The 26,747-nt window shown below is 38.1% G+C and overlaps 1 protein-coding gene across 2 annotated transcripts in view; it reads right to left on the bottom strand.

Moving 5' to 3' along the window:
- The window catches only part of LOC139937357 (disintegrin and metalloproteinase domain-containing protein 10-like), a 28,660-nt gene extending 2,982 nt beyond the window's left edge, over positions 1 to 25,678 (bottom strand). Inside the window, exons 1-14 of one of the 2 annotated variants that reach the window (XM_071932461.1) lie at positions 25,166 to 25,678; positions 18,693 to 18,828; positions 16,594 to 16,715; positions 10,708 to 10,988; positions 9,131 to 9,228; positions 8,417 to 8,543; positions 6,957 to 7,140; positions 6,421 to 6,578; positions 5,346 to 5,529; positions 4,873 to 5,035; positions 3,423 to 3,524; positions 2,805 to 2,889; positions 1,449 to 1,542; positions 503 to 729 (exon numbers count right to left, since the gene is read on the bottom strand). In XM_071932461.1, coding sequence (XP_071788562.1) covers positions 503 to 729; positions 1,449 to 1,542; positions 2,805 to 2,889; positions 3,423 to 3,524; positions 4,873 to 5,035; positions 5,346 to 5,529; positions 6,421 to 6,578; positions 6,957 to 7,140; positions 8,417 to 8,543; positions 9,131 to 9,228; positions 10,708 to 10,988; positions 16,594 to 16,715; positions 18,693 to 18,828; positions 25,166 to 25,187 — 1,983 coding nt within the window. In that variant the 5' untranslated portion in view covers positions 25,188 to 25,678. Of the gene's footprint in view, positions 1 to 502; positions 730 to 1,448; positions 1,543 to 2,804; positions 2,890 to 3,422; positions 3,525 to 4,872; positions 5,036 to 5,345; positions 5,530 to 6,420; positions 6,579 to 6,956; positions 7,141 to 8,416; positions 8,544 to 9,130; positions 9,229 to 10,707; positions 10,989 to 16,593; positions 16,716 to 18,692; positions 18,829 to 21,612; positions 21,790 to 25,165 lie in introns of those variants that run through there. The other variant, XM_071932460.1, reaches the window with a different exon arrangement.
- Positions 25,679 to 26,747: the final 1,069 nt, after the last annotated feature.

The raw sequence follows: 26,747 nt of genomic DNA, 5'->3' as shown, positions 1-26,747 counted from the left end.
TTTAAGCAAGTGTGTCCATTGAAAGGCAAAGTTTCCCTTTGGTTCTTGACACGTTTGATTGTTTTAGTCTAATATAATTACAGCTATAAAGAATTTAATTAACCTGTGAAAATTTATTTCATTTAAAAAGGTAACTGCATTGTTGAGATATCACTAAGAAATTTAGAGTGGTAATGTCTACCCGGGAAAAATAATTCGAAATTGGAATACACAATCTGAGAAACAGGTAACATTTAACAGTAATTTTTCTCATATTCAAATTTTGGGGGAAAGAACTGACATCTTTTTCCATAACCACATTACTTTGAAGTGACAGGATTCTCAAAATGCTTAATTCTATTGAAAACTGCAAACTTCTAACCAAGTAAGTTTTTATTGCGATTCATTTTTAGAGTGATTATTAAATGTATGCCTTTCCTTAAAACCTTTTTGAGTGCAATGGAAAACATTCATTTCTATTTAATGTCTAAAACGCACCCTTCAGCCCAACCTTTAATCTTACCGTAATCCAAGTCCAAATGACGTCAGTCAACTGAGCTTCGGTGCCGAAGAAGATCTTCCTAATGATGCTAGCAATTGGGCCGTCCTCATCGGCCAGGCGGCAGGTGTTGAAAGCGTCGCAGTAACCCATGAAGTTGTCACACGTTGATCCGACATCCCTGAACAGAGTTTCACCGGATCTGCTTCGGATGTTGATCTGGGAGGCTGAAACGCAAGACTCTGGCTGGCCTACAGAAGATTAGATTAGAATAGATTAGATTAGGAGAGAGTTTATTAGAATACTGCCACATAAAAAATGCATACACATCATATACTACTACTACTAATATTAATAATAATACTAATAGTAATAACTGATTCTTGATAAGGAGTTTTACATAAAATCTCAAAACGATTGCATCAAATAAACTACAGGAAAATAAACATTAAAACAAAATTAGTAAACGACCAATGAATTAGTTGTATTATAATAATGATAACAGCAAAACTTATCAGGTGCAATATCCACTCACACAGTGCCAAATGTGCGTACATCAATACAACACAACAAATGTTAGTACATGGAAATTGATCATGGTGACCCATTCACAATGAGGGGAAAAGAGACACTATGAAGAAGTAAAAAACAATCACTGAAAGCCGAATTATACACTGAAAACCATAGGCCCTAGATACCATAAAAACATACAAAGACATATTATAAAATTGGACATAAGTTGAAAAACATTATTTAAAATAAAATCATTCAATATTACATTTGTTTATTTTTATCTTTTTCCATAACCACATTCTGGGCAATATTTGTTGTATTTTTTTTGTGTTTTACGACAAGCCGCAAAAATGTGCATCCAAAAGACTATTATGACAGTAGAAAAAAAGTTTTAAAAAATAAGAAAGAATTTGACATCGTTTTAATAGTCTGCATCAGATCAAAACCTGAATCTTACCTCTGTTTTGGCAGCAAATTTCACACAATTCAGTTGTCTGTGTACAGTGGCATTCTTCAAGGGTGTTGACCTCACAGATTGATTTGGTACACGCCTGTAGATAAGACATTGAACGGCCATTACAAAGCAAATCACACTTTTATTGTAGCTGCCGCTACTGCCTTACTCTTTATAGGCAGTGGACACTTTGGTAATTACTCAAGATAATTGTTAGCATAAAAACTTACTTGGTAAAGAGCAATGGAGAGCTGTTGATAGTATAAAACATTGTGAGAAACGGCTCCCTCTGAAGTAACTTATGTTCTAAGAAAGAAGTGATTTTCCACTAAAATGTTTGAATTTGAATAGATTTTGAGGTCTCGAAATGAAGCATCTGAAAGCACACAACTTTGTGTGACAATAGTGTTTTTTCTTTCATTATTATCTCGTCGACCAACTGAGTTCAAAATTTTGCAGGTTTGTTATTTTGTGCATATGTTGAGATACACCAAGTGAAAAGACTGGTATTTGACAATTACCAAAGGTGTCCAGTGTCTTTAAATAACAAATCTGTGAAAATTTTGGCTCAATTGGCCATCAAAGTTGCAAGAGAAGCACAAAATAAAAAAACACCCTTGTTGCACAAATTTGTGCGCTCTCAGAAAGAAGTGATTTTCCACTAAAATGTTTGAATTTGAATAGATTTTGAGGTCTCGAAATGAAGCATCTGAAAGCACACAACTTTGTGTGACAATAGTGTTTTTTCTTTCATTATTATCTCGTCGACCAACTGAGTTCAAAATTTTGCAGGTTTGTTATTTTGTGCATATGTTGAGATACACCAAGTGAAAAGACTGGTATTTGACAATTACCAAAGGTGTCCAGTGTCTTTAAATAACAAATCTGTGAAAATTTTGGCTCAATTGGCCATCAAAGTTGCAAGAGAAGCACAAAATAAAAAAACACCCTTGTTGCACAAATTTGTGCGCTCTCAGATGCATAATAAAAGACTTTAGCAGAAAGATTTTAGTATTGCAAGAGAAATTACTTCTTTCTAAAAAACTATCTTACTTCAGAGGGAGCCGTTTCTCACAATGTTTGATACTATCAACAGCTCCCCATTGCTTGTTACCAAACAAGTTTTTACCAAACAAGTTTTTGTTTTGAGTAATTACAAATAGGGTCCAGTACCTTTAAGAATGTATTCACATTACTATTGCTATTGGTGAAGAGCATGTCGCATGGTGTGTTTAAACGGCTGATAAAGACATGGCTGGTGTTGTTTAAGACTGGCTGGCTTCGCGTGTTTGGCGCGCAAGCTAATTAACACCAATTTACGCCAATTTCCAGGCCTAGCTAAGTACATGATCAACTTACCCCATTGCTGCAGACTTTCCTATCTCCATCACAGGGTGTATTGTCAGCTTTGGGTGCCTGGGCGATGCAGACAAAACTATTCCCAGTGCAATGAGGTTAAGGCAAATGATGATTTTATCAGTTAATATTAATAATAATAATTTTTGGGGTTGAACAAAGTATTGACTAAAGTGGGATTCGAACCAACGACCTCCAGATTAACATGCTGGCACTCTACCGTCTGAGCTTGGCCACGACACCCCAGTTGTCATGACAATAATTACACAACTGGTAACCAATGGGAGAGGGGGCAAAACAAACTCTCAGGTTAACCTCAGAGTTCCCTGAATTCTTTATTTTTTGTTAATGATTTTTTTTTTTTTTAATAAAGTATAAGTCCTAGCCAATTTGTCTACACCTTCTGCCCGGGTAGTAATTAAAAAGCAGGACAGTTCTTTTCAGAACTGAGAAGTCTCCCGAACTTCCGACAAATCTACTGCGCAGTAGTAGTAGAATAAAAAAAGACAGTTCAAACTCTATCTGGCAAGTAGATACACACATGGTGTTACCACAAATCCTATGTAGAAATGTATGCTAATAAACCAATTCAAATCAAATCAGTATTAATGTAAAGGATATTTGCACATAGCATTCTGACTGCAATCGGTTTCCTGGTTGCATATGAAGCCTAATGGCCAGAAGTCGCAAGTATCTGGATTACAGCAGTCGCCTTGCTGTTCACTATACAGGAAAACAATCAGATAGAAAATGCATTTGAAGGTTTTCGTGGTTGAGGTTCAAAATATTATCAAAAAATTTCACTAATACAATAGTACCACAATCATAACAATCATGTAAGCCTACATCCCATGCTGTCTTAACAAATAATATTTCTAATATTCTTGAAAAACATATCGGCAGCGAAGTAGCATGAAATAACAATAATATTGATACATTACACAATATATATATAGCACCAAATCCATTTTTTTTAATTACCAAGCTATAATTATCAGTTAACAGAAATACAAGAAATACATGTAGGCCTACATGTACATACAGAAATATAAATTTAAAAGGAGGATTATGAAGAAGCAATGATAACTACTGTTCACTAAAATATAAAAACATGATTATAATAATGCAAACAAATAGTAAAAGGGTCTGACGTTTCAACCCTAGAAGAGTCTTTCTCAAAGGCTAAAATCCAACGACAACAAATTGGAAATGCGTGAATAGATGGAGATTCAAAAAGAACAATTCAAATAGCATGTTATAAAGAAGTGATATGACAAGATTAAAACATGCGAACATGAAACTCATACGATTCACATGCTAATTCAAACAGGGAACGAATATCTTTAAAAATATATATTGTTTGTACATGTATGAGTTCCAATGGATAAAGTCACAATTCTTGACTAATAGATCAATGAATAGTCAAGAGTTTATAGTACAAAAAGAGATTTTTCAAATATTGACACATTCGGCACCTCATGAAAATGGTGAAGACTTGACACTAAACAAAACAGTATAAATGAGAAGTGTAATACTCTGAAGAAAAAAATTGCGACATGATAGCAGAAGATTTGTCATTAACAATAAGCAATTTTAACCTCGCAAGTCATAAAACAAAACGTTCAAACATATATTGATTTAGTAAAAGAAATGATAAAGACCGAGGACATCGTAAAATAGCATCTTATAAATCGTGGCTGTATCCACAGCTAACACATCGGATTCAAACTGCCTCTAGCCACTGTGCTAGCTCGGTGGTCTAGTGGTAAGATATCTGCTCTAGCAATGCAAAGGTCATAGGTTTGAATCCAAGTGTTTTTGCTTATAGATTTTTGTTCACAGGAGCTCAGAAAACACTGAGTATACAGTGCTTAATACACACCAGTGTAAAGCCTGGTTCATACTTCTTGCGAATGCAAATATAAAGCAAATTTTGGTGACACAACAACTGGTACGCGCCTCCATTTCCCTTTGTGACGCAGAGAAATTCGCTTCGCTTGAAGCACTCGCAGGAAGTATGAACAGGGCTTAAAAGTATAAAACATCCTTGATGGAGATCTGTTTATCTTACCTGCATACACTGGTGCTTTTCAAGGTGCACGCATCGGGGTTTGTATTATCGGCATTCTGCGGGACGCAGCAATTTGACTCGGGGCACGTGTCATCGTAGCCACAATCGCACTCCTCACCCTCCTCCAGTATTTGATTGCCGCAGAATGTGACCGAAGAGCGTTCTGTGTTCGGAGAGATCAACAAAATAAAGAAATTATACACCGGGTGTAAATCTTGGGGTAGGAAGTTCAGGTAGAAATGTAGAGTTGAGCAAGCGGTAACTCAAAGTTGAATCCCAAATGACCTCGAAAACCTCAAAAAAAACCTTGAGGCTAACCAAATGATCATTAACCAACAGTGATAAGATAAACTTACAACGATCATTAATCTACAATAATCAATAACCTACAATGGTCAATCACCCAATATGATCAATAATGTTACAATGATCAGCAACCTACTCATCGAATCTTCATTCACAGATAAACTTACCGACGAAGCAATTTTCTTTGCTGGTCCCAGCGAAGACGGTCTGCAGCACCCCAGTGATCTCGTTGATACTGCAGCTTGAGAAGTAAGCATTATTGAGGAGTCCACCGGAGGAGGCGTGAGGAAACATGAGATAGTTACCAAGGCTGCCGCCCGGTGAGCAGACTTGATTGTTCGCTGGGTCATGCTGGAGGAGAGAGAGACATTTGTAGAAGAATAGTTCAATTGATAAATCTATCATGATGATATCCAAGCCTACATCCGTATGGACTGTAAAACTGTAAAAGGGATAACCCTGTTTCAGCCCTAGGAGTAGGTGGCAATGGCCTCTGGAATAAAATAATTGTAGATGGCAATGGCCTCTGGAATAAAATAACTGTAGCCCACACCTTGAAGCGGCCTTCTGGCGACTTGCATAACAATTTTTTTTTTAAACAAAATATAAAATATCATTTGAAACTTGATGGAAGGTTTGCGGGCGGACCATTCTTTTGAGTCGTGTCGATTTGGGCACCATGGAGCCAAGCCCTGTCAGTTAATTTCCAAAGCAGTACTAAATCAGTAATCTAGCAACAGAGTCCAGCATTCTCTTGAAGCATACACAGCACACTAAGCAAAACATTGAGTTTTAAACCACCGGTTCTTTTCAAAACAAGCCCTACACATGGTGCTACTGCAAACCTCACCTCAAAATGTCATGTTATTTTTTATTCTCACCCTGAAATCAATATGTGCTAAGCACTGTTTACTCAGTGCTTTCAAGGACACACTTTCATTGAGCTGCTTACAAGCAGCTAATACAGCTTTTAGAAATTTTATTCTAAGCACAAATGAGCAGGATACCAGCCACAAATTGCACTTGTAGAATGGTATTTTGACTGGTTACCTTATTCTGGTAGGCATGATTTTATTGTGCTTATGCACCTCTATGAAATTGGGCCCAGGGCCGAATTTCATGGCGGTACTTAGCAAAAGAATTCTGTGCTTATGGCACCCTGTAAAGGCAGTATGTCTATGGGCCATGTCAGGGCGATAAAGATGAAAATTGCATGTATTTTGGTTTCATCATTATCCTTACATTTGAGCCGAAGTTATGACCAATCTCATGGGCAAAGGTGTTGTGGGACATCAGTGGTGGTACAAACGACCCGTAGTTGTTGACTGTAACAATGCCTGTATTGAGCGTTGAATCTCGACTGTTCAATTTGGGAGAGCAGAGACCTCCTGTACTGCTAGCTGCAGAGAACAGAGTGGGGAAAATTAGATAAGACTAAGAAATAATTTGTTGAAACGAGGAGGACTTCAATGGAATATTTCCAACAAAGTATAAAGCAGACCCCATTAGGTGATTTATGGCTGTCGCTTTCCAGGTTAGGGGTTGTGTTTTATTCCCCTCTTCGTTTTATTTTTTGGGTTGTCCCTCTAATGATGGATTGCACATGACGTCATCGACCGCCATCTTTGATGAGACGTGAATGCGTGAAAGGCTTTCATTGGTCGAGAGTTGTGTGCAACCGTACAGGCGTGCACTTTGCCATTGTTTGTCATCAAATATGGCGGTCGCTGACGCTATGCAATCCATCTAACATGGAGTCGAGTCCCAGCTGTACTCACTGAATTCAGTTGCAATCCATGCAAGGCCCAAGACACCGTTAGCAAAGTCCCTGTTTGTGAATGTGTAGGCCAGGCAGTACTCTTCCAGGTTCCCGATGGAGGCAAGATCCAAGTATTTCTCAACTCCAATAAAATCATCTTTGAACAGGTAATCAACGCTGTTTGTATCCTCATCGGTGAACACCTGCAAAGTTTAGGTAAGTCAACAAAAGTGTACCACCTTTTCGTTAAAAATCTGCAGCAATTTGGTACATGTACCTAATGGTATATTTTTTCTCTCAATTTAAAGGAACACGTTGCCTTGGATCGGTCGAGTTGGTCTTTGAAAAGCATTTTTAACCGTTTGTTATAGAATGCATATGATTGAAAAGATGTTGTAAAAGTAGAATACAATGATCCACACAAACATGCCTCGAAATTGTACGGTTTTCCTTTTACCTCGTCAAAATTCAAGGTCGGCCATTTATGGGAGTCAATTTTTTGACTCCCATAAATGGCTGACCGTGTTAGTTCGCACAGTAAAATGGAAACCACGCAATTTCGAGGCAAATTTGTGTGGATCATTGTATTCTACTTTTACAACATCTTTCCAACCATATGCATTTTATAACAAACGGTTACACACGCTGTTTTATAAACCAACTCGTCCGATCCAAGGCAACGTGTTCCTTTAAGATTTATCCCTAGGCCCACTTACATCCAGACAACCTCAATTTTTCACACCATAAAGTTTGTCTTACACAGCTAGCGGTACCTAAAGTGCTATCTTTCCTCTCAATTTAGGAGTTTGTCAAGTCGTTTCTTTATCCCTACATTCCCGGCCATATCTCGTTGGGCCCCCCACCACAGCCCCGTGCCCCATTTCAATGTTGGCTCTCATTGCAGGGTCTTTGCCAATCCCATCAACATTGAGCAGGGCAATGCAGGGGGGAGGGGAATGTTTTAAATGTAACATTGCGAATGGGAGGCCCAAGCATTTTGACTGGGATTGTAGGCCCACTTGCACACAGGCGACCTCAAATCTTCCAGTCTTCCAAAGTAAGTTTCTATGCTCACAATTAGTTTGAGTAATAACCAATACTGTCGACTGCCTTTAAACCAGAAGGGGCTATACTATTTGACCCCTCCAGCCTCGATTTGAATTACAGTGCTTCAGAATGAAAGGTTTAACTAAGGGTGCGTTTGATTAGCTTCCTTGTGTCAACCCCGCGGTGCTCACTCGGGTGAGCCCCTGACAAGAGCTAATAGAACGATCACTCACCCTCTCATGGTGACGTCATGCACCTGGGGCCAGCCCCCAAGTGACCCACTCCACAAGCAGGGCACTTGGGACTGACCTGGGTGAGCCCGTGGAATGACGTCAAAGCTATTCGAACACACCTGGGGCAGACCGGGGTCGACCCAGGGAATCTAGTCAAATGCACCCTAAGATGGCCATAAAACAAATGACGAGATCTTACCCTTATTTTTTTCACAGCAAAGTTGATATTCTGGTATTCTCCAAATGCTACTCTAGAGTAGATGTTGCTGGCTGCCTGGACATGCTCGCCAATCTGCTTGATCACAGCTGAACGACTTCGGCCATATCTTTGGATGTAAAAAATGATGAAAGAAATCATTAGGAAGATGGTTGCCCACAGCTGAAACGCACACCTGAAATGTTTGTATGTTCATTTATTGGTTAATGGTCATAATTTGAGGGATGTGATAGGCTGTTGAGAAAGAAAACTGAACTCTGAGCGCAAAGTACGGAAAACTTGCGAGCACGAAGCCAAACTTTTAACATTTATCTTTGGTTTTAAAAGCCCTTCTCTGCAATCTGCAGGGCGATATTATACGATTATATCTTCATTATTGTTATTTTTTGATCTTTAAAAATGTGTTGGTTTTTTTTTGGGGGGGGGGGAGATAAAAAAAGTGGATTTTCTTCATTCAGGAAAAATCAAGACAAATCACAGACCAACATTTAAGAAGAATTAGATTTTGTTTAGATAATACAAACAAAAGAGTCACTGCTCGGCATATAATGAGCCACACTATGTTAAAACTATTTGGGTCGTCTCATGAATATGGGACCATAAGTGTGGCCCATTGGCCGGGGGAAATAAAGTGCGAGCAGCGTGAACGTCACTGCATGATGGGTCTAATCACGACACAAGAAGTCATGTCATTACCTTTCATAAAATTGAATGTCTGTCTGGATATACAGAGTGCAAGTCTGTGCCGATGGTGCTGCCCTCTTGTGACGAGAAGAGTGTGATGATTTATCACTCTGTAAAACAAAACAACAGAAAAATAGAAGGATTACTTTAATCACTGGTGCAAACTGGGATGACGTCAGTTTCCATGGAACATTTTGAAGGGCACCGAGCCAATGGCCATAAACAAGGAGGCATTTAATGGGACAGATAGGCAAATACATGGGGTAATTGTGCCTTTGATGAAAAAGCGTGGAATTTGACACAGTCAGTCAGAGTCTGCTACCAGAAAAATATTTGGCTTCAGGGCCGGCACATATTTGAAATTTGAACGAATACATGCAGAAAAAAACAACAATTTTCAAAATCTTTTTAATGGCTGCAATGGCAGAAAAAGATATTATAAGTCAGAGTTCAGAGGGAAATCTTTCATCTTTCTGTGAAATATTATTTGGTTATACCAAAGAAATAGAACCCGGAGAACGCTGAGTGCGTCATTGTGGGTGCGATTTTTTTGTAAGACCATTTTTATTGGCGCGTGTACACCATTTTTGTAAGCGTGGACGTCAAAATATTTTGCGTCCGCGGACGACACAGAGGATGGCCGAGCTAAGCATTTGCCGGGTTCTATTTCTATAGGTTTTACTCTTACACTGAAGCGTGTCAGCACAGTACTTTCCCAAGTTTAGTTTCAAAAATTTTCACAGGCATCTTGGGTGGGATTTGAACCCACCACCTTTGGCAATCTAGAGCAGTGTCTTATCAACCAGATGACCGAGATTGCCAGGAACAAAAGGAAGTTTGAATCGTATATTCTAGCAGCGCGTAACACAAAAATTTCATAGATGCTAAATTTACATGGACAGGGCTTGATTTAGACACTAGTAAGCTTGGGCGATATCGATTTATTTTATTCACGATAAACCGCCGACAAAATATTGTCATCATTATCATCATCAGTCTTCAAACTCCAAGTGAAAGTTCTAGAAGAGATAGTCATAGCATAAGAGAGGTGTTCTAATGACCTATTCTTCTGGTTTTACTCCACACCTATGGGGTGCAAGATGTCTCAGCAAGCAAATACATCGCGATATTTAATCGATATCGCGATATATCGCGATTATCGAAATCGTTTCCAAATTAATATCGCGACATTCGATAATATCGTGATATCACCCAAGCTTAGACACAAGCCCGGCGTTCAATCACAAGGGCTAGTAAAAATTTGTGCGGGCTATAATAGTCAAAAATACAGCTGACTAGCCCGACGGGCTAGTTAAGGAAAAAAGTTAGTGCAAGGCCTGATAATACTAAAGAATATTATTTGGTTTACCATTACACCAATGTAAGTAAGCAATGTACTACATGTATGTAGCACTTTCCCCGAGTTCTGTAAAAAAAAATTTAAAAAAACTCTATTTCAAAAAAATATAAATAAAAACAGGTAAGTACTAAGGGTAAACAGTGCTGACACACATCGTTGTGTATGTGTAAAAACCAAAACTTATATTCTTTATCCCTGGTGCAAATTTATCAAAAACAGGTTTTTATACCTCTCCTTGGTTCTTTGCTTTCAACATATCCTCCTCGTCTTTCAACTTCTTCATCTTCTCTTCCATCCTCTTCTGGATTTCTCCAATCATTCCGCAGCCGCTTCCGCCGGACTCTAGGGAGGAGTAATCCAGATCCTTGGCCTTGTAGATGACGGAGTGTGTTTCGGGCTCGTCGATGTAGTTGGTGGAAGGCTCCACGGAGAAGACGTCGTCTCCGACGTGGATCTTCCCCTGGAAGAGGCCGTCCGTGATGGAACCGTGGCAATAACTTCCTGGTTCATCTGTGTTGGGTTACAAGAAAAATCACTAAAATTACAAGCCTCAAAATTTACATTTTAGTGACTTGAAGGAAGGTACAGATTTGGTAAAATCACTCTTTAAATTATTGGCACTACATGTACAAACTTTTGGCTGGATGCCTACAGCAGCTTCCGATAGTATGAAAAGTTTTTTAAGAAACATTCTATTTGAAGTAATGCTGTTATGTAGAACAGTAGAAAGATATTGGTTTTTATAAATCTGAGATCAGGTTGTGCATAATTCCTATCAGGGAATATTCTTCCTTCATGGACATATTTGCTTGAATTTTTTGTGGATATATCAAAAAAACGATCACCTTTTTACATGTACATCATTTAAAAAATCAGATGGTTCCAGAAACCTTCGCCTTTTTCTTATATCTGCACTTAACCATGTTAACCAGTTAAGAGTCCCTGCCTGTAAGAGTGTACCAAGTGGTGATTCATGGGTCCTCAGATCTTCTTCTAAAAAATTAAATTGACACATCATCATACCAAACGAATAAATCCAAAATTTTAGTTTGCTGACGCTTTCGGTTTTGGAGTTACCAGTTATCAAAGTTTGGGCCAAAAAGCCCTCAAGAAACGAATAGTACATTCCCTGTAAACACAAAAACGTGCGCCAAGGTCATCCCAGAAAAAGTAAAACATTTTTTGAAACCCTCAGTTGGGCTCATAACAAAAGTAAAAAAAAAAAATTGGGATCTCGTTGGCGCATCATGTTACGCGCACCTGAACCTTTGACGAACAGTGCCCTCGTACCATTTTCAACGCCTCATAACTCAGCGCGCCTATAAGATCCCATGAATTAAACAAGTTCAAATGAAAGAGCTTGCATCCCTAAAACAAATTTAAGTGCAAAGTGAGTGGGATCTCGTTGGCGCAGAGAGATAATAGAGGTCAAAGTTCAAATTTTACCAATATATTGCATTTTAGCACCTCCGTAACTTGGCGCGCCAACAACAAAAATTTGTTTTTATGGCAACTGGGTATTGGAACAGTTTTCATCTAATGACAAATGAAAAAAGAATCTTGGGATCTCTGCAACTTGCATGTCAAAAGATTTTTTGAAAATTTTCTAAAGTATTGTCATTCCACACATTTTGGCCTAAATTGGCACAACATTCACTTTTTTCATCACTGTAAGTATCTATGCCAACAAGATCCCATCAATGTTTTCTTGTATTTGGTTAACTTGAGTGTTCCTAAACAGATTTCAATTGAAAAATAATTGGGATCATGTTGGCCCACCAATATAACAAAGGTCAAAGGTCATATGAAACTACACTACTGCCTATTTCAGGCGATTTTGCGTCGTCTAGAAATCCACGCGCCAATATGATCCCATTAAGTTGTCTGTGTTTTATGATTATACAGATTCTCAGCAACACATAAAAAGCAAAAACCTAATGGGATTTGAGTGGCGCTAACAAATATTACAGATCAAAAGTTCACAATACATGCCTATACACATTGTACTTATGCATTGCTGTGGCAACCGAAAGTGAGAAATATCCCCCAATTTCAAAATGTTGGCAAACCATGAAGGGGATAGGTCTCCAAAATGAATTTTTGTCAAGATATAGACTGGACTTGTTTTTACAAATGGTGTTAGTTTAATGTTGGTTGGTAACTGTTGCCAAGGTCAAAGGTTACAAAGAATATGGGTGTTTTTTATATTTCTGTCAAGAGCCAACTTCAGAGCCTTTTCAAGATTTTATTTAAAGAACAAGGGCTCTATCATTTCAGTTTGGGACAGCCACTTATAATATCTAGGCACATATGGTTGTCCCAAATTAATTATAGAGCCCTTCCTTATTTGATAAAATGTTGACAGGTCTTCGAAGTTGGTTCTTGACAGAAAATGTATTACAAAACACCAATATTTTCTGTGGAGAGCCAACTTCAAAGCCATGTCATCATTTTATGAAATGAACAAGGGCTCTATAATTAATTTGGGACAATCACATGTGCCTAGATATTATAAGTGGTTTTCCCCAACAAAAAGGAAAGAGCCCTTGTTTGTTAAATAAAATCTTGAAAAGGCTCTGAAGTTGGCTCTTGACAGAAAATGTAAAAAACACTCATATTCTTTGTAACCTTTGACCTTGGCAACAGTTACCAACCAACATTAAACTAACACCATTTGTAAAAACAAGTCCAGTGTATCTCTTGACCAAAATTCGTTTTGGAGACCTATCCCCTTCATGGTTTGCCAACATTTTGAAATTGGGGGATATTTCTCACTTTCGGTTGCCACAGCAATGCATAAGTATAGGCATGTATTGTGAACTTTTGATCTGTAATATTTGTTAGCGCCACTCAAATCCCATTTGGTTTTTGCTTTTTATGTGTTGCTGAGAATCTATATAATCATAAAACACAGACAACTTAATGGGATCATATTGGCGCGTGGATTTCTAGACGACGCAAAATCGCCCGAAATAGGCAGTAGTGTAGTTTCATATGACCTTTGACCTTTGTTATATTGGTGGGCCAACATGATCCCAATTATTTTTCAATTGAAATCTGTTTAGGAACACTCAACTTAACCAAAAACAAGAAAACATTGATGGGATCTTGTTGGCACAGATACTTACAGTGATGAAAAAAGTGAATGTTGTGCCAATTTAGGCCAAAATGTGTGGAATGACAATACTTTAGAAAATTTTCAAAAAAACTTTTGACATGCAAGTTGCAGAGATCCCAAGAATCTTTTTTCATTTGTCATTAGATAAAAACTCTGCCAATACCCAGTTGCCATAAAAACAAATTTTTGTTGTTGGCGCGCCAAGTTACGGAGGTGCTAAAATGCAATATATTGGTAAAATTTGAACTTTGACCTCTATTATCTCTCTGCGCCAACGAGATCCCACTCACTTTGCACTTAAATTTGTTTTAAGGATGCAAGCTCTTTCATTCGAACTTGTTCAATTCGTGGGATCCTATAGGCGCGTTGAGTTATGAGGCGTTGAAAATGGCACGAGGGCACTGTTCGTCAAAGGTTCAGGTGCGCATAACATGACGCGCCAACGAGATCCCATATTTTTTTTTTTACTTTTGTTATAAGCCCAACTGGAGGTTTCAAAAAATGTTTTACTTTTTCTGGGATGACCTTGGCGCACGTTTTTGTGTTTACAGGGAATGTACTATTCGTTTCTTGAGGGCTTTTTGGCCCAAACTTTGATAACTGGTAACTCCAAAACCGAAAGCGTCAGCAAACTAAAATTTCGGGTTTATTCGTTTGGTATGATGGTGTATCACTCTAATTTTTTGGAAGAAGATCTGCGAACCCATGAATCACACCCCCCCCTAATTTGGTACATTCTTACAGGCAGGGACTCTTAAAGCCATTATACACTTTCGGAACAGAAAAAAATGAAAGTTCACAGATTTACAAACAACTTACAGGGTTTACAAAAGGTAATGGTGAAAGACTTCCCTTGAAATACTATTCATGAAATGCTTTACTTTTTGAGAAAACATTAAAACAATTATCAATTATCGATATCGAGAATAACAGATTTATTTTAAACACATGTCATGAAACGGCGAAACGTGCGGAAACAAGGGTGGGTTTTCCCGTTATTTTCTCACGACTCTGATGACCGATTGAGCCTAAATTTTCACAGGTTTGTTATTTTATTTACAAATTGTGATATGTACACGAAGTGTGGGCCTTTGGACATTTACCGATGTTGTGCGATTGCTTTAACTATCTTATCACTGATAACTGATTTTGACATAATTCTTAACATCCTAATCCAAAAGTCATTGAGACTTCAGTTTGTTACATTTTCTGGGAAATCCTTTTCATATACATGTACATGAAAATGTACTTACTGTACATGTAAGAAAAAAAAGACAATAGTAGACACCTGCCTTTAAGTCTGCAAGCGGTAATTCAGATTATTGCCAAAATGTCAACGCTGTATTTAGAAATACCACTTCCTCCAAATATCAAATACCTCACATGTGAATGCTTCAACATTTCTGAACCCAGAATATTTTTTTCACAACAAATTGCATTAACAAAATGTTTAAATTGTATGCAACTGATAGTGTCCAAATGCCGATGTAGTTTTAGTGTTTTGTCCTATTAAGTGATGATTAAAGAGCACTGTAGTGTACAACCATTGCTTTTGCTTTTTTTAGCCCTGCAGAAACAGAAAACAAAATATCTTGCAATGCTCACTGCAACGCAATCTTTTTCTCTCACCCACACCCCCATGCACACTATGCACTGGTCAGTAAAACGCGTGTTTTCAAGGTTTGCCTTTATCTGCATTTCATTTCTACTAAAGCATTGCCGCCATTTACAATGCATAATATCCAATCCAATCTCGATCAGATTTATCCTGAAGCAACTCATTAAGCATCCCACGCCCATTGTCACACCCCGCCAGCTTTTGACTTTAATTTCCAGTTCCTGTTTCACCAGAATACGTTCATCTCAGTTCCGGGCCGGAGCTTAACGCGTGAGCGGACAGGAATGCTGACCCACTTCAAGCGAGAATCAATAGACAGACCTTCAGGTCTGTCTGTTTGCTAGGAAATTCCATTCTGACGACCCAAATCAGAATATAGACGTGGTGTTCTGGTTTTAGTACGTATATAGTAGTTTTTTTGCCGGGTTAATATAATCAATGAAATCACACAATGGAAACTTACATGAACAAAATAATGATATCAAATAAACAGGCCTACAGTATGCAACTATTTTTTCCACTGTAGGATACAGAATGTAAAAAAATGAAAAATTTACATGAAGAGAAAGTAACCTCATTAATCGTTATTTTAGTTTTCAAGTTCAGTTTTGAGGATGCATGAAACCTGATGAATACTTCAGGGATCCACTTTCAATGCTTAAAAGCAGAGAATATTGCCTGGAAAATGCATATAGGCCTAAAGAGCAATTAATCAAATAAAAAGAAGTTCACAAGAGAAAACCGTAGAATGCTCTAGATAAACACTAAGTAAACAACAAATTCGAAAGACCTTGTTTTCCATTTCAGTGTGTTTCGGCCAAAAAAAAATAAAAATTTTGAGGGAAGAACCAAAAAATCCATTCAAATCCCAGAGTTTTGTCAAGTGGGAACTATCTAGATAAAGTGCTTTACTAAGTGTATTCAAGGGCTAAAACAACCAAAATCCATAAATTCCTGAGCCAAATAAAAGGGGGACTGATGAAAGTTAAAGGGAAGTGTACACGTTTAGTAATTACTCAAAACAAATATTAACTTCAAAACTGACTTGGTAACGAGCATTGGAGAGCTGTTGATAGTATAAAACATCTTGGGAAGTGACTCCCTCTGAAGTAACGTAGTTTTTTAGAAAGGTGTAATTTCTCACTAAAATATTAAAAGACTTCTAGCTAGAAGTTTTTTATTCCTATCTGAAAGCACACAAATTTGTCCAACAAGTGTGTTTTTTCTTTCATCATTTTCTCGCAACTTCGATGACCAATTGAGATAAATTTTCACAGGCTTGTTATTTTATGCTTATAATGGGATACACCAAGTGGGAACACTGGTCTTTGACAATTAGGCCTACCAATAGTGTCTAGTGTCTTTAAAAGAGAACCTACCTTCTAAGTCTCCGCTGTAAAAGTAGCTGACATCGGGTGACTGTTCCTCCCCATCTGATGTAACGAGTGTAAAGTCAGGCAAGAAGGCACTGGTGTCCCGCGTTAACCTCAACTTAAAATCTCTGTTGGGGAAAAAAAAAAGTCAACAACTTTTGAAAATGTTTACAGTTGGTTCACTGGTTGTATGATCTGTTTAATGAAAAGTGGAGATGTAAATGTAAATGATATGTACACCCCTTTAAAAACAAATTGGTAAAATAAAAGTTCCAGTATAAACCACAAGGGGAAACTGACTGGGTGCCCAGTCAGTTTCCCTTGCGGTTCATTAATTAATATTTGAAATAGAAAGTCATATCCTCTTACAGAGCTTGAACTCAAAAGTTTCAAAGGCATGCTATTGGATATCTCAGACTCTTGTTACACTTCATCTGGGTTTTATGCTGAAAAGCTTATAATTTCTAAACTTGCTTCTCTTAAAATTTGTATTTTTTATTAGGCTGTTTTGCCATGGAAGAGCCAAGCATGCATACTGTTTGTACGTGAACAAGCACTTTAAGTATTTTTCTATATCGTGTCATAGATAATATCTATGACACGATATACATGTAGAAAAATACTAAATCTCAGTTGTCCTACACTGCAATACTCAATAGAGTTGAAAGGTGTTTTTTGTAAGCTTGGGTGAGATCCAAGGCTATACAGCAGTTGCAGGTGTTATGGCTTCTGTCTGGCACACCCGGAACAAAGATACACATTGACAATACAAGGAGACTGCCAACATTGGGGCTAGACAGCTCAGTTGGTAGAGCGCTGGCACATTCATCTAGAGGACCTGGTTCAAGTCCCGCTCCAATCATTTTTTCTTTGTTCAACTCTAGTAAAATTAGAAGTTATCAGTCTTTCTACAAACTTAGTCTAATTCCAAGTGTCAAAACTTGCAAGTCACAGGGTTGATTAGTGCTGTCAAACCTACATAAACTTCAGTTCGGACCATAAGCTACATAACATCATACATTAAGCCATACTGTTAACATATCCAGATCATCTAATAATTAGTTCATCCCCTAAGTTTGACCTTTTGACCGATCCCCGTTCCCAACTACCACAATCAACAAAACCACCACCTAATTAATCCAGACTTTGGTTGCACTTCAGCCTAATTCACTTTACGGAACGTCCAAATCCTTTAAGCAGATTCCTATAGTCTTAATTTTAGCACCTGTCCGAAATTAAATGGCATTTCCTTTGCTCTAATAGTTCAGCTGACCAAAATCTCAGTCAAAAGTTACACGGAAATGTAGGCTTACATGTATTACCCCCAAATGTACTCCGGCCAAATGTAATCCGGTCATGATAGCCGTTTGTCTACAAGTCATATTTTTGAGGAAGAGCCCCCTCTAGTGTTTGATCACAAAAGTTGTTAGCAAACAACAAGAAATAGAAAAGCAATACAAGAAACACACTACAGCAAGTGACTACAGCGTCTTGGACAGGAATGCTTAAACGTTATGACAGAAAATCAGTCATCCATCATTTCATTTCCAGTGAAGTTGACCAACCTTTTGAAACCATGGTGGCTCACAACCATTTGCGCACATTGAATGATATTGAATAGTCAGGGTGGGTGTAATTGATACATTTAAATTTTACACGAACAGAAAACCTGCACTAAGAATAGCAGAGGCCCTACTGAACATTGATATTGAAAATCTGGTCCAAGACTTTTTTTAATTTTTTATCTACAATGAGTCTCAACATATCATGTTACATTTGGACTTATTCTGATTTCTAATAAATCAGTTGAATCTGAGTAAGTGTACTAGTTGAATTTTGTACAATAAACAAAAACTACATCAAAATTGCACAAGGCTGAAAAAACAAAATATTTGAGTGGAAAAAAAACACTACTATTTTTAGAAATAGTTTTAAAATCAAAACACAAATAACTGAAGACTTTTAGTAAATGAAGGATCTCAAGAGTCCATCAATTGCTAATTGATACGTTCCTGTAAAATGTTTGCTTACATTTTTTTAGTCATTACCAAGTCATGAATTATCTCCTTATCATGGCAAAAATTTGAGAAAATTAGTTTACAAACCTTTGGTGTGCTGTAAATGAGAGTGATACAGTCGGCCTTCCTAGCGACCTCGCCGCTCTTGTGTGTTGTTGATGCACTTCACTGAGGTCATAATTTAATGTCTCATGGTAGCGAATAAAGGGCCCCAATGGTTGTACTAAAGAAAACAAAAATAAAAAAATTAATATTTGACAAAGTTCTTAAAGCAATCGCACAACATCGGTAAACAGTATTGTCCATATTATTGTCCAAAGGCCCACACTTCTTGTATCACAACTTAAATATAAAATAACAAACCTGTGAAAATTTAGGCTCAATCGGTCATCGGAGTCGGGAGAAAATAAAAGAAAAACCCACCCTTGTTTCCGCACGCTTCGCTGTGTCATGACATGTGTTTAAAATAAATCCGTTATTCTCGATATCGAGAATTGATAATTGTTTTAATGTTCTCTCAAAAAGTAAAGCATTTCATGGAATAATATTTGGAGGGAAGTCTTTCACCACTACTTTCTGTAAACCCTGTAAGATATTTGTAAATCTGTGAACTTTTAATTTTTGTTCTGTTCAGAAAGTGTCCAATGGCTTTAAAGTAAGACATCATGACAAAATACATACAAATGGTTCAAAGACTTTGCAGCACAGTTTGCAAAGTGTAATTTTATGGGGCACAAAGTATCCTTTCAGCAAGGTGATGTAATTTTGCAACCTTGCTTTCGGAACAAAATGTAAATTTTGCAGCACACAAAGTGCAACCTTGAATGAAGTAAAAATATAAGTTACTAACTTTTAAGGCACAAAGTGTAAGTTTGAAGGCACAAAGTCTAACAGGCAAAGTATCTTTGAATGTACAACATATTTACACAACACAAATTGCTGCGGGCACAACATCTTAGTATAATTACAGCATGCAGGCACAAATTCAGGCACAAAATGTCCCTGTATGTAAGATATATGCAGGCACACTAATTGCAGATAAAACTTTGACAGGTCTCAAAATTCACATTGGACTGTAGGCTCGAGGCCAGTCATTTTAGCATCGGCCAGTACACTCACATCCGAATAATAATGCATGTCTGGCAGTCTACTGCTTTTAAACTGAATAATTATATTTCACTAACAAAAATGTTCAAGTTTAAAATCATCAAGATTCCAGAATGTACCTTGGCAGGTTATCAGATATGGCGCACAGTCCTCAGTCTGGTTGAACCTTTCCCAAATTTCTAGCCAGACTGTATACAAGTAGTGTGCACACTTTTTTATACAAAGCAAGCAGTTGCACACACACACTAATAATATTTGTGCAAGAATTTTGGTTGCAATTTAATCATGAAGGCAAACATACACTGTGTGCGATACTAGGGCCAATGTGTAGTTTCTCATGAAACTGTTGGTGTCATGCATTTTTATTGAATGTTATCGCATTTTTTTTCTTCAAGGTTACTTTCCAGCTTAAATCATTGGATATGTGTCTCACATTACTAATCTTGATATAAAGGTTTGCCCTCAACAATAATAAGTTATAGTACATGTAGGTGGCCGCCAAAACTTTCCCTAACCTTTTATAATTGCCTTTTTTAATTTAAGAAAAAAAAACTACAAACACTTATTAATTTACAAAGTACTTGTTAAAAACAAAAAACAAAAAACAACATACAGTAGAAGCGTAAATAAATTAAAAACGTTGTAAATTTTATTACTCACAGTTGTTGCAGTGGTTTTTAACCAAACAAGACTTATCATATTGACTTGGAGCAAAGTAAGACTAGCAATCATGTTACTGGGAGCTACTAATAACACCAGTCTGTGATGTTTTTGTGGGCACTACATGAATGGCGAGTGCAGATAAAGTGATTGAACAGGGGTCGAAATTGCCACTAGCCCGGGACTACCAGATTTACAGCCGGGCTACTCATTTTTCCAGTTCGATAGCCCGACGGGCTAGTGGAAAAATAATGCAAAAATCATCATCACAAACAATAAAGAACTATGTTATTGGTGTATTGTAAAGTTTGAGCCGTGACGCGAGACATAATGTGTCTTTCGGGCTACCAAAATCTAATCAGGGCTACTAAAAATTATTGGTCACTAGCCCTGCTGACTACCATGGAAATACACTTAATTTCGACCCCTGTTGAATCTCTGACTGATTTTTAGAGAATTGCAAATTCTAACTATAGTAGGCCTACCTTTCCTGTACTTTCATCATAAAATTAACCCATTTCTAATTTAGATGGAATCCTGGAATTCATCATTAGATAAACTGATGTGAGGATCTATGTAGTTGCGATACCGTATCTGGAAACCCTCCTCGCCCGACGGCAAACCATCGGGAGGAGGGTTACGTTATCGCAACTAGTGAGGATCCCAAGTTATATGCTTAGTAACTAAGAGGGTTGAATTCACTCTAAGTGAGTCATTATGACTAAATTAGCTAAGCGCAAAATTAAAATGCCTTATGAATATCCGAATATTATTATAAACTTGAAACAAAAATACAGGGCCACTCCAGGGTTAGTTAGGGTTAGGGTTAGGTCATTGGGTTAGGGTTAGGGCTGTCGCCGAGTGTGGCCCTGTATTCTATAGTTTCCAAGAAAAAAACAAATTTGTTATAAACAATGAATGAACAAGTGGTGGCCATTTAGGAAAACTTTCCGTGTGACACCACGACTTTTTCACTCATTTTTACAAAACAGGGATATCTCATTGAGGTATACTATTTTATTTCATATCGAATGAAAAAGTAGTGGTGCCATACGGAAACTTTTCCCTAATTATCATAATATTAGACCAAAAGGAGGCAAGTTGTTTTGTGTGCGAATTAGATTTCAACACTGTCCGGAAACTGGACCAGCCAAGTGCACACAGGAATGAATGAGAGAATGCTCGTCGTCCAAACTCGAGACGCAAACTCTAAAATCACGTTAAAAATGAAAATAGTTACCTTTAAGAGCTCCAATCTCTGGTAACGAGAGAAGAATTATGTTCAAAATAACGTATCCCCAAAACATGGCTTGACAGCACCTACGGACTTCCACTGTGGCCATTTTGAAGAAAATTCCACTTGAAGTTACCACTGAATTGAAGTCTGTCTCACACAACTTTCGTTTTCAATTGTTTACCCATCAGTATCGATACCAAAATACTCATCAATCCACTTTATCTAATTCTAAAGAATCGATTCTTTTCATAGTGTTACGTTCCTTGCATAATCCGTTCACTTTGATTCGATACTACACCGTGACAATACTTGGTATCGACAAAGAGAGAAATGACACATGCACCACATTTAAATAACAAAAGGCAATTCGGGCAAAGATTGAGAAAACGCCCGACAGTCTGAAACCCCATGGTTTACGTGTATAAATAATAGTGTTTACGTGCAGGGTTTAGATCACAATTTTCTGGTTTGTTTTGTTGTTTTTTGTGGCTCGACATGGTGAGTGGGTTGGGCGACCGGTGAGACAGTCCAAGCATAAAGAAAGAGTTGTTTCAATGTTCTATATGGAAGAAATAACCCATTTTGCTGTGTGAACTTCATATCATGTAGGCGGAGGAAGCGGTACAAAATCATTGTAGCCTTCGTGAAAGGCTCTGCTATGGCCGGGTCGAAACGTCACGCCATTAATTATTTTTTTTGCAGAAAATTATTTTTAACACTGGCGCGTTTTTGTTTTGGGACGGACCAAATTGCAGCCAGGAGGCGGGGACATTCCGGCGGTGGGGGCGGGGCTCTGCCATTATAACTGTATAAATGAGTCATAATAAGTGGTTCTTGTGGTCGATGGTGGTGTATGGGGGGGGGGGGGCGGGCAGTCCCAAAATCTGTGAAAAGCGCCTTTGTGAGCTCATAGTATGTTTTCGAATTGAAGCATGAGCTTTGGTGGCTGGCCATGCCAAAAAAATGATATTCTGACTTTTATTCGCAATTTTTTTTTTTTTTTACAATAACATTTATCATGATTGTGTAAATTTGAATAAGGCGGAGCTTTAATCAGTATAGCAAATTTGAGAAGCGTAACTTGAAAATATGCTATACGGGCCTAATAATTACACTAATAAAGAGGTTCATAAGGCGCCAAAATCCACAGTGCTCAAGGCACACAAGAGGGGAACACACCGTCAAGGAAAATAAGAAACAGAACAATTACACATAAGCGACATTGAACAATGTTGTTTTTAACTTTGTCATGAAAGTATCGAGACTAGAAATGATGCGAGTTTGAAGAGGCAAATCATTCCAGAGTGTGGATCCAACGGGAAAATGACCTATCTCCCCATTATACTACCACTCAATATTAAAATTCATAAAGCAATCTGTCATAATAATGGGGGCATGTCACAGTTATTGTTTTTATAATACTAATAGATGGTTAAATTTTCCTAGTGGATTAGCTTCAGCTTGAGACGGCATCACTTGTGATAAGCGGTCGTCTTGGATGACACTATTTCAAGCCGTCACTACTGCTGGTTCAAATTGAAGACTAATTTATCCTCCTTCTGTCTTTGGAGATTTGATTCAACATGGCAACCATCCCACCAAAGCCACGTGGGGCTGGTCGGAAGCCGTTCCCTCCCATCCGTTAAAATTCCCTACAGAGCTCATAATATAATAATCTCTACATGAATCCTATTATAAAGACTCTGGACTCCATCATGCAAAATCTGATGAAGACAAGTTGATTGAAATGTTGTGAGTGACTCATCATGGTCTTTTTATAAGTTGTTGTTTGTTCTGTATGTTTTTAAAACAGGCCTGTTTTTGTTTATGGCGGCTTTGCTGCTCTCTTTGTGTGCCTGAAGGGACGGGGTTTTCGCACCCAACGACCCAACCCATCTCCACCCAGCCTGTGAGCTAGCGTCCGGAGTCAAAAGGGTTTAATGTTGTGACGACAAGCTGTTAGTGTGCCCTTTAGGTTTGCATAGGCCCTACTCTCAGTTTTCGTATTTGGTGGAAATGTATCCGGATTAGGCTATAGTCTATAGTTTTAGTCATGTTTTAGTCGAATGAAACGCTTTCTCAAACAATCAGGCATAATATCACGAGCAAATATTATCGTTGAATTAGAGTTTCTTGTACACCATGCTCGGAAAATTGAAACTGTCCCAAAATCAATTACATTGACATTTTCGATTTAGAGAAATTAAACTGTATTACATTTGTTTTCAAAAAATGTCTGGTTCGGATTTGACCGGATTCTGGGTTCGGTTATGGGGCCTGACTCATTTATGGCACGGAATCTGTGTTCCCAAAAAAAAAGGACCAGAAAGGGGTCAAACTTACGCAGAAACCGAGTTAAAAATCATGTATTTTATAAAAAATATGTTTATTTAGAAACTTAGAAATGGGTCAGCTCACGGGACCTGAATGATGGTTCAGTTCTAACCCAGAAGTTTTTATAAAGAGAGAACTACCAAAATACAACATATTTCTCTTGATGTTCACCAACATCTGATGAATGCTCATTGTATATTTTCCCTTCTTGTTGCACCATGTTTTCTTATTGATAGGCAAGAAGTTTTCTAAATAATATTGAGTGTTATTCTGTTAACTCGTGCCCTTTACGAAACCACCACGGCTTCGGCTTCAGATTAGTTTGGCTCAGGCTTGCTAGTGAACCCGCGGTTGGTTTGACAATTTTTGTGGGCTTTGCGAAAGAGAGACGAGAGCTCAGAGGATGGAGCCTGAAGCCGAATCCAAAGCCGAAGCCGTGGATTCGAAAAGGGCCTCGGTTCCATTAGACCAAAAGTTTAAAAGCGCCCTCGTTTGACGGGTCACACATTTATATTTTGAACATACAGTTTTTTGTTTAATGTAGGTTCAGAGACTTACCCGGTCTTCATCATAGACACAAAATGCTGATTCTAAATTTGACGACAAGAAGTACCATTAAAGCCATTGGACCCTTTCGGTTCAGAAAAAAAATAAAAGTTCACAGATTTACAAATAACTTACAGGGTTTACAGAAAGCAATGGTGAAAAACTTCTCTTGAAATATTATTCCATGAAATGCTTTACTTTTGTTAGAAAACAGCAAAACAATATAAATTCCCGTTAACGAGAATTACGGATTTATTTTAAAACACATGTCATGACACGGCGAAACGCGCGGAAACAAGGGTGGGTTTTTCCGTTGTTTTCTCCCGACTCCGATGACCGATTGAGCCTAAATTTTCACAGGTTTGTTATTTGATATAGAAGTTGTGGTACACAAAGTGTGGGCCTTGGACAACACTATTTTCCTGAAAGGGTCCAATGGCTTCAACCTTGTATGTAAACACCTAATGTGTTGACGATAGAAAAAAATTCATTACGCTTAAGTTTAGTAACAAAGAAAATCTGTGGATATAAGACAATTGTCAGTCACTGCTCGGCATTACATTGTATGTCAAATGTTTCAAATAATAATTCAGTCTTTGCTATTGTGTAATCTACCTCTCCCCTAGTTTGTATATTCTTGACTAGTGTTGCTATAGTAGAATTTTGCTCCACGTACCTAAGCACGTTTCACTTTTCATTCAGTGACACTTGCTACGGTCGTCCTCCTTGGCAAGATGCCACGAGCGAGTGCAGCTTTTGCAGAACACAAGTTGAGACCGTATCCAAGACGGCGGCTACAGCTATCGTCCTCATCACAATGATGACACAGTGATCATCCAGCCGTAACCATAGCCATAGCTGTAGCCATCAAGTCCTTTCTGGTAACTGGTTGCACCTCTAGTTCAAACTCGACTGTGATTGTTTTTAAACTCCCCTCCCACTTGAGAGCTGGTGCAGCTTTGCAGCTTGTGGAGCACACAAGTTGAAGTCGTATCCAAAATGGCGGCTACAGCTACGGCTGCGACTGTTGTTAAGGGTGTTGCTAAAGAAGCATAGTGGCGAGGAAATCTAGCCATAGCCAAACAGCCACAAATTCGTATATGACCGAACATTAAACAAGATACCAGAGGAGTGACTTCAAAATCGAGTTTGGCCTTTGTCAAAGTTTACACCGAAAACCGTGAACGTGTCTGACTGGTACGACCTGGATGAAAACATTGAGTGTAGAATTTCTAATCGTTTTGAAACGACATGCTCGAGTGCATCTAGCTCACTTGATTACGTAATCCCAACTATAACTATCGTTAACATTCTGAAGCTCTGAATCTCGTTTGTGTTTCTTTGTTTTGCTGTTCTCCTGTAACAACATTCCTGTTATAGGAGGCAATTTTGCCAGTCCCCAGCAACCTTGTTATAATGAGAGTGACAATTGTCCTCAAGCTCATTCTCGGTCACTGTTAACATTACTTCAATAATTACTTCAATACCAGCTACCCACCCAACCCAAGCCCTTAACACAAGTTTTTTTTCCCGACCAAACCTGCAGTTCACACAGAAAACAACAACTCGTTTCCATTGTTCATTTATTTGCTGTGCTGGTCTTATTAAGCAGAAAACATTGTTTAACACTTTTCTGCTCAGCAGAAAATGAGCAGGATACCAGTCATATGTTAAACCGTGAAACATGGTAGTTTGACTGATAGCCTTATTCTGGTAAGCATAAGTTGTGTTTGCTTAGCTACTTTTTGTGCTTGAGTAGCACTATGAAAATGGGCCTAGTATATATCAGAAATCAAAACCGCCGATTTAGGTTGCTGCCGGTATGCCCGATTGAAGTAGATCTAAAGCGTAAGACTCCAGACAAGCGCCAATCTCGAAAAAATCCGTGTGTGTCGCAGAGTCATTGGACGCCATCTTGAAAATACGGATGCAATGCTTATAGATTGGACATAGGGTCATTTTCTGAGGCAGCTTATGTTAGAAAAGCATATTTTAAGCTCCTCAAAATAAAATGTAAGCAGTTTCGTTTGTTGAATCAAGAAAACTCTAGGCCATTTATGGCTTTGTGGTGAACTTAAATTAGAAAAACGGTTAGGTGCACACATGCTTTTACCGATGGCTAGTAGACGTAATATCCAGTCGTTTTCTTTGAAACAGGCCACTGAAAACTCGTAACTTCTATACCGAGACTATTCAACACGCCAGTAAACTTTGAAACAAAACCGTTTTCGACTACACCACGAAAATAAAAACTTCAA

This window comes from Asterias amurensis, chromosome 5, assembly GCF_032118995.1.
Source record: "Asterias amurensis chromosome 5, ASM3211899v1".
Lineage (NCBI taxonomy): Eukaryota > Metazoa > Echinodermata > Asteroidea > Forcipulatida > Asteriidae > Asterias > Asterias amurensis.
This window is presented reverse-complemented; position numbering and strand designations above follow the sequence as displayed.